The sequence below is a fragment of the Alternaria rosae genome (genome assembly GCF_020736505.1).
Source record: "Alternaria rosae strain MPI-PUGE-AT-0040 chromosome Unknown BKA58scaffold_4, whole genome shotgun sequence".
Classification (NCBI taxonomy): Eukaryota; Fungi; Ascomycota; class Dothideomycetes; order Pleosporales; family Pleosporaceae; genus Alternaria; species Alternaria rosae.
Genome location: NW_025763573.1, coordinates 477,338 through 490,250, shown reverse-complemented (window position 1 = coordinate 490,250; position 12,913 = coordinate 477,338). Strand labels below are relative to the sequence as shown.

General features: G+C 53.1%; 5 protein-coding genes across 5 annotated transcripts; 3 read left to right on the top strand and 2 right to left on the bottom strand.

Moving 5' to 3' along the window:
* The first annotated feature begins 310 nt into the window (after window positions 1-310).
* On the top strand, window positions 311-1,941 carry BKA58DRAFT_142637 (uncharacterized protein). Its single transcript, XM_046164622.1, has one exon. The coding sequence runs from the start codon at window positions 604-606 to the stop codon at window positions 1,714-1,716; it is 1,113 nt and encodes a 370-aa protein (XP_046025869.1). The 5' UTR covers window positions 311-603; the 3' UTR covers window positions 1,717-1,941.
* Window positions 1,942-2,173: 232 nt separating this feature from the next.
* BKA58DRAFT_313945 (uncharacterized protein) lies at window positions 2,174-3,589 on the top strand (the record flags this gene model as incomplete). The annotated part of the gene is made up of 1 exon (XM_046167450.1): window positions 2,174-3,589. A coding segment is annotated over one exon (1,416 nt), but the record flags the coding sequence as incomplete, so codon positions are not given.
* A 780-nt stretch (window positions 3,590-4,369) lies between these two features.
* BKA58DRAFT_381736 (SDA1-domain-containing protein) lies at window positions 4,370-6,997 on the bottom strand. Its single transcript, XM_046170033.1, has 3 exons — window positions 6,430-6,997; window positions 5,606-6,380; window positions 4,370-5,553 (listed from the first exon to the last, which is right to left on the bottom strand). The coding sequence occupies exons 1-3, from the start codon at window positions 6,942-6,944 to the stop codon at window positions 4,585-4,587; spliced, it is 2,259 nt and encodes a 752-aa protein (XP_046025867.1). The 5' UTR covers window positions 6,945-6,997; the 3' UTR covers window positions 4,370-4,584.
* A 137-nt stretch (window positions 6,998-7,134) lies between these two features.
* Window positions 7,135-11,508, top strand: BKA58DRAFT_381735 (CPSF A subunit region-domain-containing protein). The gene is made up of 3 exons (XM_046170032.1): window positions 7,135-7,538; window positions 7,672-9,775; window positions 9,944-11,508. Exons 1-3 carry the CDS (start codon window positions 7,295-7,297, stop codon window positions 11,340-11,342), a joined length of 3,747 nt encoding a protein of 1,248 aa, XP_046025866.1. The 5' UTR covers window positions 7,135-7,294; the 3' UTR covers window positions 11,343-11,508.
* A 39-nt stretch (window positions 11,509-11,547) lies between these two features.
* BKA58DRAFT_455827 (uncharacterized protein) lies at window positions 11,548-12,826 on the bottom strand. Its single transcript, XM_046174571.1, has one exon. It carries the CDS (start codon window positions 12,584-12,586, stop codon window positions 11,600-11,602), a length of 987 nt encoding a protein of 328 aa, XP_046025865.1. The 5' UTR covers window positions 12,587-12,826; the 3' UTR covers window positions 11,548-11,599.
* Window positions 12,827-12,913: the final 87 nt, after the last annotated feature.

Here is a 12,913-nt window from a genome sequence, read left to right as displayed (position 1 = left end):
TATCCTTTGCAGAGCCAGCGCAGTATGATGGAGCCGTGTATTGTCCTTTCAGATCGAGCAAAGGTGCACCCGGGAGTAGTGTGCATTCGATAGGGTCGTCTTCAGTGCCAGGCCAGAGTTAGACAAGGCAGATCTCTTGCTGCGCAACATCCAGGTCTGAGTACAGGCTACTCGTAAGGACCGCGTCGTTATGGGGTGTGCAAAAGATGTCATGGCCAGGCTGGAGCCCGTCAGACTGTAGAAGCACTGTCGGCTCTTCCGCCATGACCGAGTAGCGTTCGACCCTCCGACTAGGCTGGCACGATGGGGAGAGTGGAGAAGATTGCGACGACGCCTCGTCCGCTTACGTGCGAGCGACTGTTCACCCCACATCCCCGCTTCCTTCGTTGCTTCCTCCCACGCCAACTTCCACGTGCAAAATCCCAGCGAACCACGACGGCGTGCAACACACCATTTGGTTTCTAGTTCTCTTATGGATCGCGACAGGGCTTACGGCAGAATGTCACAGATGACGCGAGACGGGATGATACGTGTCGCCTCAAACTCGCGACAGGGCTCGAGTTTTCGAGCCTTCGTCCTAAACACATTCGGGTTGCACCATCGATGACGTCCCCAAACTTTTGGAATCGCTTCGAATTGCATTTGGAGGACAGGGAGATATGTATAAGAGCTGTGCGAGATCATTACGGAGACTGTGTAGTGGAAGAGTTTGAGGAACAGGGTTATTGCAGCTACACCCTTCTGGTTACGCCATCAAAAGTCGCTTTTGCGGAGAAAGACACGCAACGTCAGGCTACCGCCGACGTGAAATGTGAATATGTATCCACTCTCATCGTCCAGTTTCGGCCGCCGCAGCACGCCCTCGACCTCGATATCGGACGCGCTGCTAGCATGACGTATCCAAAACTGGCCCCAACCATCAAGGATCTGGATTTAGCACTACCCAGAGGCATATGCGCATATGAGATGGAAAAGTTTGATGGCACGCCGCTGAGCCGAGTACTACGACATCAAGACTCACTCGATGCCAGCGCAGGAAAGCAGCTAGAGCGCCTCGTCACAAGTTTCGCGGATCTTATTGTACAAAGCTGGCGCTCACCACAAAAAGTACACTGTATAATCAGGACGGTACGAGCCGACTCACCCATGGATGAGCGTCCATCGATGCTCGCTCAGTGTCGCGGCAAAGTCGGCTCAACGCTCATTTCTAGACTTGAAAGGCTGGCTAGTGAGCTACCAGACGCATGTCTACGCAAAAGAGCGAGAGAGACAATGCGCGCGATAAAGCGAATGGAAGACTACCCAGTAGTACTCAATCATGGGGACCTAATCCCGTCCAATATTCTGATCGACCACAACACCTGGGAGATCACAGGCTTGGTAGACTGGGCAGAGGCGGAGTACTTACCTTTCGGGACCTGCCTGTACGGACTCGAGCATCTCCTCGGGGATATATCACCAGCTCTCCCCGAATCTGCGCCCAAATGGTCCTACCTCAACGGTGCGATGGAACTTCGTGAGCTGTTTTGGGCGCGCTTGATTGACGCCGTACCGGAGTTGGAAGCTCGAATGGACGACGTGAGAGTGATGAGAGATGTGGGTGTGCTGCTTTGGCATGGCATCGCTTGGGATAATGGTGCTATCGATCGCGTCGTCAACGATGTGGATGATGTGAAAGAGCTGGTCAAACTTCGCGCGTTTCTGACCGCAGCATGAGAGTAGCCGCGCGAGGCACCAATGGCGAGCGCATGAGGTACCATTGTCATTCCTTTTCCCTCTCTTGTCGTTAAGTCCCACTTTTCTTCCTTTACGATGTGTCATGCTGAGATTTCGTTCTCGCTGTTGATCGCAGTGCGTCGCGGCTTCCTCTCAAACAGTGGATGTCCCTTCCCAAACATAGTGCACCTTCTATATACACGTAGGCAACATCACATCTTTGTTTGCGACTCATCACTTCATTTTCCCATTCAGGTCTTCGCCACTATTGTCGCTCTGCTCTACTTCACCTCATCGATAAAAGGAGAGTATTCAGAGATTACGTTCTCATCTTCACCACCCTAATCCGGCACAGTGCTGTACCAATTCGGCGACGTGATAGTTCGGAACTGGTGAGAAGACTCCAGAATTAAGTGAGCGGTGAGGATCTGACGAACCAAGACAAACAGTGAACAATATGGTCTCCACTCGGCGAGGCATTGCGAACGCAGAGCAAGCCACGGCTGGCACTGGACGGTCCAGGCCACTCCGACAGGCAAGCGACACTATACATATTATCGTTCCCAGCGTCAAGCAGGTTGAGATAGCCCCGGAGAAGCGAAAAGTCCCAAGCACTCCTCCTAAAATGGCCCTCTCCGGCAATATTAGTGAGCATGATCTCAGTCTCACGTCACCAAGCACCGGCGAGTCTCCAGAGGTACTCACCATCATGACGCCGAAGAAACGACAAGGCTCAACTGACCCCACCGATCGAATTGTTTCCTCCGCCCTGCGAAGGCTCGCACCAAAGCCTTCCGCAAACATGAGCGGCAGCAGCCACAACCCGATCATTGTCAACGAGACTTCATCACCTCCACGGCGAGCAACGCGAGCGCCGAAGCGCAGACAGAAACACAAAAAGCTGTCGGAACCGCATCAATTCATCGGCAACGGATATAGGGAACTGTACAGCTACGGTGTCTCCAGACCGGCATTGGCAGCCATGCCTGCGAACGGCAGCACATTCACGGGGCACCAGAGCCATGATATCTATCGCATGATAAGCGCGAAGATCACTGCAGCGCCCGATACCAGTCCAAACGCAGCATGGGGACGGCACACGCTCAATGTACCTTTTGAAGTACAATATCCACTGTCCGCGCCGGTCCTTGCGCAACACGCGCCACATTATCACCCATCATTTGCGCAACACTATCATGTCCAAGTTCCTTCTAGCACATATAGCTATCCAGTGATTCCCTCTCAGAACGAAAACTCGCTCCGTAGGCGAGCTGTCCATCACATCCAAGAGTACTCACGAACTTCGCCACAGAAGAGGAAGCTGGTCGATGCTGACCTTGCTGAAACCAGCGATGATGAAGCCAGAGAATACCAGCGGCACGCTCGACCGCAATCGAGCTGTTCAACTACTCAATTGAATGTCACACGTGCATCCAGGGCAGATAACGTTCACCAACATAGAAATCACAGGCCAACGGTACATCCAGACCCAGATCCCAATCTCCTCGTCAGTCATCTCATTGAGCACACCTCACTTATCACATCCTTGTTACAAGTCTATATTTACTCTACAGACAAGAAGGGTCTACAGAATGATATATCGATGATGGTTCAAATTCAGAATCAATATATGACTGCTTGGATGGAGACCGACTCGCAGAACTCGCGCAAGCGAATGAAGAGCAACAGTGATGGTGCTGCCAGTCTGGCGAGCCACCCACAGTCTACCACCACTCCTACAATGAGGATTCAGAATGAAAAGGACCATACATTGCGACAGGTTCTCTCCGCCGATGCCGACATGTGGCAAGATGGTACAGGGCATGGTGTCGTGGATGCGTTCGCAGTCGCACCTGCATCATCACCGGTAGCAAGCACCTCTGATGGAAAGGTAGCTGCTCCCACGAGTATGCTTTCGAGTGCGACAAGGCATCGCCATGATATTCACAAAAAGATTGGCACTGACCACACTGTCGTCAAAACCCGACGACAGTCGATCTCGGATCCGGGAGCAACGTCGACGAGGCACAAGGGTATTCTCATCACACCTATTCAACGAGGAGCACCCCAGACACTCAACCAGATGTCGAAGGTGGCCAAGGATAACCCCAGGAGTATGATCTACACGAGTCACCCGTATACTCCTTCCAAAGACCTGAGAACTCCCATCAAACTACCTCCCCGCTACGCCGGCTCTCCGGTCACACCAACTACAAAGGATGACGCTTCTTCTCAACATGGCAATCGCGAGCCTTCTTCTCACCGCAGCAAGCATATCACCTTTCTACAACCTGCTCGCACCTCTGAGGCCGGCGAACTCCAAGTCCCTAGTAACGGCGACGCTTCACGCAGCTTCCACAGTGAAAGCTCAAGCGACTTGCGTACCCGAAGGCCAGTTTTCCGCTTTGAACGACGCATTGCTGGTGAGGGCGGGGAAGCTGAAGCGGAGATTGTTCCGACACAGACTGTGGAGGAATAAGGGTCATGGGGTGATGTGAATGCTGGTGCTATACAACGAGACAAGAGTACGTCCGTCCTGTTGGGAGCTGAGGGGCATCTGGGCAGAATGTACATGTAAGTTCGATGTAACATGAGGGACAGCATTCCCTTGTATGATTACCTGGGGCAAGTGGCGAAAAGAAAGCGGGATGGGCGTTGAAGGTGCGATTCCCGGCATCATGTTAGGTCCTAGGACTACTTAGAACGGGATAACTCATATTTCATGATCCAAATTCTATGTGGGTATCAAGTTACTTTTCCCTTTTCCATTCGTCTCTCATGGAAGAACGTGCCATTTTCAATCCATCTAACACATAAAAATGCATAACTCAACATAAACCTCACCGACCCGTCCATCTACAACCCAACTTAATTTCCCTTATTTCCCCTCTTACCACCCCTCTTCTTCCTCTCCACATGTCCCTGCATCGTCTTCTTAACATCACCCAAACTCCTCTTATTCTTAAACCTCGCCTTACCCAGCGTCATGAGGAAGTTCTTCTTACGCGCCTTCTCCTTGTTCGTCGTACTCTTACCCTCTTCCGCCTTCTTTGCCTGATGCTTCGCTGCTTTGGAAGTGTGGTTCGTCTCGCGGTCTGCCCTGGCAAGAGCGATCTTCTCCTCTTTGGTGTTCTTCTTGCCGATCTTCGCGGCGAGTTCAATGGTTTCGGCGGTGATAGCTTCGTCGGCGTGGCGGGCAGCGAGGAGTTGGGCGCGCTTGGAGGAGGAGGCGAGGGAGGATGTTATTGTGCTGGAGGCGCGGAGGGCTTGGAGTTGTTTGAGGTCGGCAGGGGTGAGGATGGTGGTTGTGAGGAGTTTGGATAGGGACTTGGCTTCTGGTTCGGCGCTCTTGGAGTTTTCCTTGTCGTCTTTTGATGGACCGGGGGTTGCGCTGTCGAGCTTGGCCTTCTTTGCGGGTCTTTCCTTCTTCTCCTTTTCGTCTTCGGAGTCGCTGATTTGGATATCTTCGCCGTCGCTCTCGACATTGATCCAGCCGCCTGAATCGTCGCTGTCACCTTCACTCTCCACGTCCCACTTCTTCCAGTCGTCCTCATCATCCAGCTCGACATCACCGTTGTCTGCGTCAGGATCCAGACCAGCCTCTATAAGCTTCTTCCTGCGTTCCTCTTCCTTCCACTTCTCGAGCAGCTCGATGCCCTCAACCTCTCCAATAGCTTCTTCACCATAGCGACGTTCCTTGATAGTACCAGCGCGGATGCCCATTGTCGCGTCCTTGCCACGATCGCGTTTCTTGAGGAGGTCGGCGCCGACTTCGCGGTAGAGGGAGAGGAGACCTTTGGCGGCCATCATTGTGCCCTTGTCTTTCGATTTACGGTACTAAGAAGAGTCAGTATACAGGATACTACCAAGATGTGAGGAGCAAACTTACCATAACCAAGTCCTGAAGCAGAGTATCCGTCATGGCCAACGGCTGACGTGCGCATATCTCACGAATGGCATTCAGACCTGCCGCCGCGACCTCAGAGGCTGATGCTTCTGACACGAACTCGTTCGCAATCTTCTGCACAAGCGGCTCAAGTACATCTGGTGGTACATAGGGATGTGTCGCTTGCGCCAAGCATGCCAGGTAAGTGGTGACTGAGGCTTGTCGAGGGGTGAGGTGCTTCAGGAAGTATGAATATAGTGGGAGGACTGTGAGCTGATGTAATCCAACAAGACGAGTGACAAGCTGCAATGCCAGCAGCTTGGTTTCAAAAGCAAGCTTGTTCTTGGTGTTCTGGATGTGCTTCGAAAAGACAGTTTCGGCGAAGCCTTGAGGATCGTGGAGAAGGTGAAGGGCACTGAAGTTGAGGGGGTGCGGTGCATTCTTCTTCTTTGCCTTCTTCTTGAGAGTGGCAGCTGCGGACTTGATGTCGCGGGCCTTCTTCTTGCTCTTCTTGTTGATACCAGCGGCGTGCTTCAGCTTCGAAATGTCTACATCGTTGTCGTCATCGCTGCTCTCCTCGGCGGCAGCTTCTCGCTCCTGGTCACCACCGAGGAAGAACCTGAGGCCACCCGAAATGGTCTTTTCGTTGTCGCTCAGCGCTGCCAGGCGCATGACTTCGACGGCGCGCGCATCTGTCCATATTTGTCGTTTCCAAAGCTCTCTGGTGATCTTCACGGCCCAGATGCCCTTCGGCGAGGAGGTGTCGGATTCTAAGAGACTTGGGACAGTTAGTTGACAATGCCCGACATTGGGAAGATACTGCGTACTTGTAAAGTGCTGTTTGCATAGACTTGTTGAGCTTGTGGTTCACAGCCTTTGTGTTGGACGAACGTAGATCTGAGATAATCTTGGTATAGAGCAGTTGTCGCAGACTCTTGCTGTTCGTCGCCACAAGGAGAGGGAACAGTGTGTTGAGGAGCTTGACGGAGTCTATGACTTCTTTCCGCTTGAGCAAGCAGTATGCGCCGACAATCTTGTCCCTCAGGTCGTACTCGAGCACCTCATGGTGGGTGAGCAATAGCTCCAGATCCCTGGGAAACTCTGATGCGACATCGGGGTAGAGGTCCGAGGTATGCGAGACGAACTCAATGAGATCCTTCAGGGCAACCAGACCGCTGTCTGAGGTGCTCGGGTCGGCAAGGAACAGGTCGAGGAGAGTTCGGTACTGCTGGTACTGCTGCTCGAAGTCGTCTCTGTACGATTGGGGGTCTCGCTTCAGCTTGAATCGAAGTGCCGCATGGTCCGACTCGAGCTTCTCTAGGGCGCCAACTTTGCGCTTCATGGTGTATATACGGGTGTCGTGACTGTGCCAGTTTGTGAGGGCGTCGTCCGTATGCGCCTTCGAGGACTTTGCGACATGAAATTTTAGTGGGGCCCATCCCACCAATTGGCCAGGGCGGACCGACACTAGGCCGAGAAGCTCTGGCCTCTTCGCGCGTAAATCTTTCTCACGAGCCTCGACAATTTGCGCCAGCAACTCTTCAGCCGCGCTGCCTGACACTGGCGCGCACTACACTCTACAAGCTCAAGCATTCCTTTCGATTGTGGCGACTTAATTTTGAGCTTTTCACACACGCGCTTAAGACCTCGACGCGACGAGAGTAACTGGGCCAGCGCCCACCGCCGCCCATCATGACGAGCTTCTCCTCTATGTCCCTGTACGCCTTGACGGTGAAGCAGCCCACAGCCACCCAGGACGCCATCTCCGGCGACTTTCTCGGAAACGGAAAGCAGCAAATTCTCACCGCGAGCGGCTCACGGCTAGCTATCTTAGAGGTCTCGCGGCGGCAGAAGGGCTTCCAAGAGCTCTACTCGCAGGATGTCTTTGGCATCATTCGTCGCATAGCCAAGTTCAGGATCGCGGGTGGCACAAAAGGTATGTCAGTCCTACTTCCCCGCTACAAGCAGTATAGTGATTTTCAAAGCACACGACACCTTCGAGCTCCCAGCTCCCTGAGCCCGCGGTGGACTGGACTGTAATTACTAAGAACCTCTGCTGACTCCGTCAGACCATATCGTCATAACCACCGACTCAGGGCGGTTAGTCACGTATGAGTATATGCCAGATGAGCACACCTTCAAGACGGTCCATTTCGAGACGTTCGGCAAGTCTGGAATACGACGCGTAGTGCCGGGCGAGTATCTGGCAGCCGACCCGAAAGGGCGCGCTATCATGATCGCCTCGACGGAGAAGAACAAGCTTGTCTACATTCTCACCCGAAGTGGTCAGACGGACATCGCCATCTCCTCACCGCTAGAGGCACACAAGCCACAGACGCTAGTGTACTGCCTCATCGGACTAGATGTCGGATACGACAACCCCATGTTCGCTACTCTGGAGGTCGACTACTCCAACTCTGAGACCGACCCTACCGGTGAAGCGTACGACGAGATCAAGAAGGAGCTGGTATACTACGAGCTGGATCTTGGTCTGAACCACATCGTCCGGAAGTGGTCAGAGCCAGTGGATCGGACCGCCAATACCCTCTTCCGGGTTCCAGGAGGTCCGAACGCCCCAAGTGGTGTCTTGTGCTGTGGAGAAGACAGCATCACCTACCGCCGCATCTTCAACAACAAATCGAGCGTCCACCGACTGGCCATTCCCCGCCGTGAGGGAGCTACGGAAGATCCCAATCGCAAGCGCATGATTGTCGCTGGTACCCTATACTCCCTCAAGGGCGGTGATTTCTTCTACCTTCTACAAACGGAGGATGGCGACGTCTTCAAGCTCACCGTAGAGGCCACCAACGGCACGGTCGACAAGATCAAGATTAAATACTTCGATACTATTCCTGTCGTCACCAGCATCTGCATTCTCAGGGCAGGTTTCGTGTATGCTGCCTGCGAATCCGGGGACCGCATCCTGTACGAGCTGGAGTCATTGGGAGACGAGACGGAGGACCCTGTCTTCGAGAGCGACCAGTTCCCTGTCGATCCTGAGACTGCTTTCGCACCTCCTTTCTTCCGTCCTCGGGCCCTGGTCAACCTCACTGCGGTAGAGTCGATGGCTAGTCTCAACCCGATCATGGGTATGGAAGTTGCCAACCCTGCTCTCGAAGATGCGCCACAGGTTTACACGATCAACGGCACAGGCGGCCGAAGCTCGTTCCGCACCACCAGGAATGCTTTGGAGGTACTGGACCTAATCGAGTCGCCTCTGCCGCAGAACGCTTCCGATGTCTGGACTACAAAGCTCACCAGCGAAGACGAGACGGACACCCTCATTGTGATGTGCCTCCACAGCAGAACCTTGGTCCTAAAGATCGGCGATGACGTGGAGGAAGCTTCTAATACTGGCTTCCTCCCAGACACGAACACGCTCGGTGTGCAACAGTTCGGTGAGGATTGTATCATTCAGATTCATCCCAAGGGTATCCGCCACATTCAGGGTATCCAATTTCCCAATGAAGATGCGAGCGCGACACATGCTAGTCTGACTGATTGGCAACCCCCGGCCCACCGTACCATTGTAGCCTGCGCCACCAACAACCGTCAAGTTGCCATCGCGTTGAGTTCAGGTCAAATCCTGTACTTCGAGTGCGACTCAGATGGATCACTTGCTATGGCCGAGGAGGAGATTGCCCTGGACAGCACCATCAACTGCCTGGCAATGCCTGATGTCCCTGAGGGTAGCGTGCGAGCTTTCTTCTTGGCTGTCGGCTGCAGCGACCAGACCGTCCGGATATTCAACCTGAGTCCAGACATGGAAGGAAACATCCTGCGGAGTATCTCTGTTCAAGCTCTTACATCGCCGCCGAGCGACCTGACCATCAACCTCATGACAGACAAGTCGCCCCGCGGCTACAGCCAGTTCTTGCACATTGGTCTGCGAAGTGGTGTCTACATCCGATCAGTGCTGGATGAGATGACTGGAGACATCGGCGACACCCGGAGGCGCTTCCTTGGTCCTGAGCCTATCAAGTTTGCAAAGGTGACTGTTGCTGGCGAACCTGCTATCCTCGCAATGACCTCCAGGCCATGGCTAGGCTACACCCATCCCCGGACCGGAGTATTGCAGCTGACACCCTTGAACTACATCCCATTCAAGTCCGCTTGGAACTTTGATGGTTCTCAGTTCAAGGGAATCATCTGTGTCAGCGCTAATGAGTTACGGTAAGCACACCCCATTTCTTTCACTCAACTGCAATGATGAAGACTATGTTTTAATAACTCTAAACACTATGAGGGTTAACAGATTTTTCCAATTGTTCCTACTGAAAGCAGTCATCAACTCAATTTTGTCAAAACTACAACACAGATGAACAGTTGCTAACGAAACAGAATTTTCACCTTCAACGACTTGACGGACAACACGACCTACGAGAACATTCCCCTCAAGTACACCCCACGCAAGATGGTCGGATGGCACGACCAGGGTGTGTTCTACGTAATCCAGAGCGACAACAACACTATAAGCGCCGATAGACGCCAACAGCTGATCGCACATGCGGGCTTAAAGAAGGAAGAGACTGACGGTACCAATGGCTCTATGGAGACCGAGGAGGCCAATGGCGATGCGGCAAACGGCACAACTGATGGCGACGAGCTTCCAGCGATCGACTTTGGATACCCAAGGGCTCAGGGCAGTTGGGCATCTTGCATCCAAGTTGTCGATCCTGTGAGCGAGAAGACCGTCACCCATACAGTGGAGCTCAACGGCAACCAGTCACTTGTCAGTGCTGCTCTGGTTTTCTTCGAGAGCCGCGGGGACGAAGCATTCCTAGCTGTCGGCACTGCTAAAGACTTGAGCTTCAGCCCCTTCAACTACACCTCTGCCTCTATCCAAGTGTACAAGATCAACCCCACTGGTCGGGAGCTGGAGTTCTTCCACGAAACTGAGGTCAGCGATCCGCCTCTAGCGCTACTTGCATTCAAAGGAAAGCTCATCGCTGGTGTTGGTCGCCACTTGTGTCTTTACGACTGTGGTATGAAGTCTGTTCTTCGTAAAGCGCAGGCTCCGAACTGCGTAGCGACGCGTATTACCGACCTCAAGACTCAGGGCAGTCGACTGGTTGTTTCCGACCAGGCACAATCCGTCACATACGTTGTGCACAAGGATCAAGTCCATCCCAACCGTCTCATACCTTTCGTGGATGACACTATTGCCCGTCATACCTCCGCATCTGAAATGCTGGACTACGACACTACCGTCGGTGGTGACAAATTCGGCAACATTTGGCTTGTGCGCTGCCCCCAGAAGGTTTCCGAGTCTTCAGATGAATCGCCCGACGGCTCCGATCTACTAGTAGACAAGGGCTACCTGGGTGGTACACCGAACCGTCTTGACCTCATCGCACACTACTTCACGAACGACATTCCTGTTTCGATACAGAAGACTGTCCTCCTATCAGGTGGTGAGCGCATCGTCTTCTGGGCCGGTCTCCAAGGTACTCTTGGTGCGCTTATCCCCTTCAACTCCCGCCGACAACACAAGATGTTCCAGCAACTGGAGCTCCAACTTCGGTCGGACGATAAGCCGTTGTCTGGTCGTGATCATCTCGCCTTCCGCAGCTATTTTGCGCCCGTCAAGAGCGTGATTGATGGTGATCTCATCGAGCGCTTCTTAGTACTGTCGCGCGACAAGCGAGAGAGCATTGCTGGGCAGATGACGGGTGCCGAGTGGACCCCCAGCATGATTGATGAAGCGATCTGGAACATGCGGGGTCTCTATGCCTTCTAGTAGAAGCATGTTTTGTGCACATTACGGCGTTTGGAAATACGGGCCTTGAAAAGCGGTTGGTACTTATGTCCCGCGCTTCTAGCGTCTTTGATGAACGGGGAGCAGTAATTGTATTTGTACATAGGAACGTAGGTCACAATAGACCCAAATGATACCCGAGAGTCCTCTTCAGCTGCGTTCAGAGAATGACCTAAGTCTGGTCCGTGGTGTTTCATCTTGTGTAACGACCAGCTACCCGCATACCTCCATCTTCCTTCTCAAAACCCGATACCCCTTCCCACGAGTTCCCCTATCATGACAGCTACCGAAACCACCAACCCTCCACTCCATACCACACTCCTGCCCACACTCTTAACCCCCTCCGATTTCTCCACCTTCGCCTGCGCCTTCTCTTCTCCCAGTCTATACCCATTCGACCCCGCAATAACAACTCTAAAGTCCCACTCCGTATACCCCGTATTCGTGGCGCCTTCCTCCTCAACCCCCTCACCCCAAAGCGCACATTTGATTATCGTGCGACTGGCTGCGTCTTGACATTTTGGTCCTAGATAGATACTCGGCGAGCGCTCGAAATACAGGTTGAAGCCATTGCAGATTTGGGGTTGTGGGGGCGGTGTGGGGATGAGAAGAGGAGATTTCGGAGTTTGGTCGCTTGGGGTGGACGATTGTGCTGATGACTCCTGAGGTGTATTGTTGGGATTGGGATTGGGATTGGGATTGGGATTGGGATTGGGATTGGGATTGGGATTGGGATTGGGATTGGGATTGGTGTTGGTGTTCAGATCGACGCCCCAAGCATCGCACTTCCTTGCACATTCACTCGTATCATACGAATGCAGCTCGTAATGACCCAGATACGTCTTTCCGGCATACGAAGCGTTTGCGCCTTGGAAGGACAGAGAGTATATGTCTGGTGTGGTGGCGTTGAGAGCAGGCTCGCGGATGAGAGGTGAGGAGTAAAAAGACCACATATTGTCTTCTACGGGCGTGGCACCGTAAGCGGGTTCCTGGGGAGCGCAGTTTCGCCAGGTGTTTTGCGTGATGGAGGGAATGTGTGAGAGGGTGGTCGTTGGAGTTGATGGTAGTGGTGGTGATGCGTAGTTGGATATGGATGTTGAACTGGACACGCTGGATGTAGTTTCGATAGTGATATTGGTGAGGTTCAGTTTGGGGTGTTCTGTTAGCCAGGGGGCGGCTGTTGCTGCTATTATGCGGAGGGAGCTGGACGGGATTGCGTACGCCATCGTTCTTGTCTATGTGTGATGAGGGTTTGGAAGATGTTTAGTTTGGGTTCTGTGCGCGAGGAAGTGTTTTTCGTACTCCACTGTTGCGGACGTTGTGTGGTAACGATCTGGGATTTGCACCACTGGGGCGTCTGGTAATACAAAGCCACCTCGCTACTTGCAGAAATTGGATACGAATATGAGGTTCCGTACTTGTGTTGTGTGATTGGTTCGAAATTTACGACGTGTCTGGGATAGTTCACATGGCTATGAGTCCTCATGGGACTATTTGTAGTGCGAATTCATACTCAACAGCATATTTCCTCAAGTCCCAAACTCCACCCACAT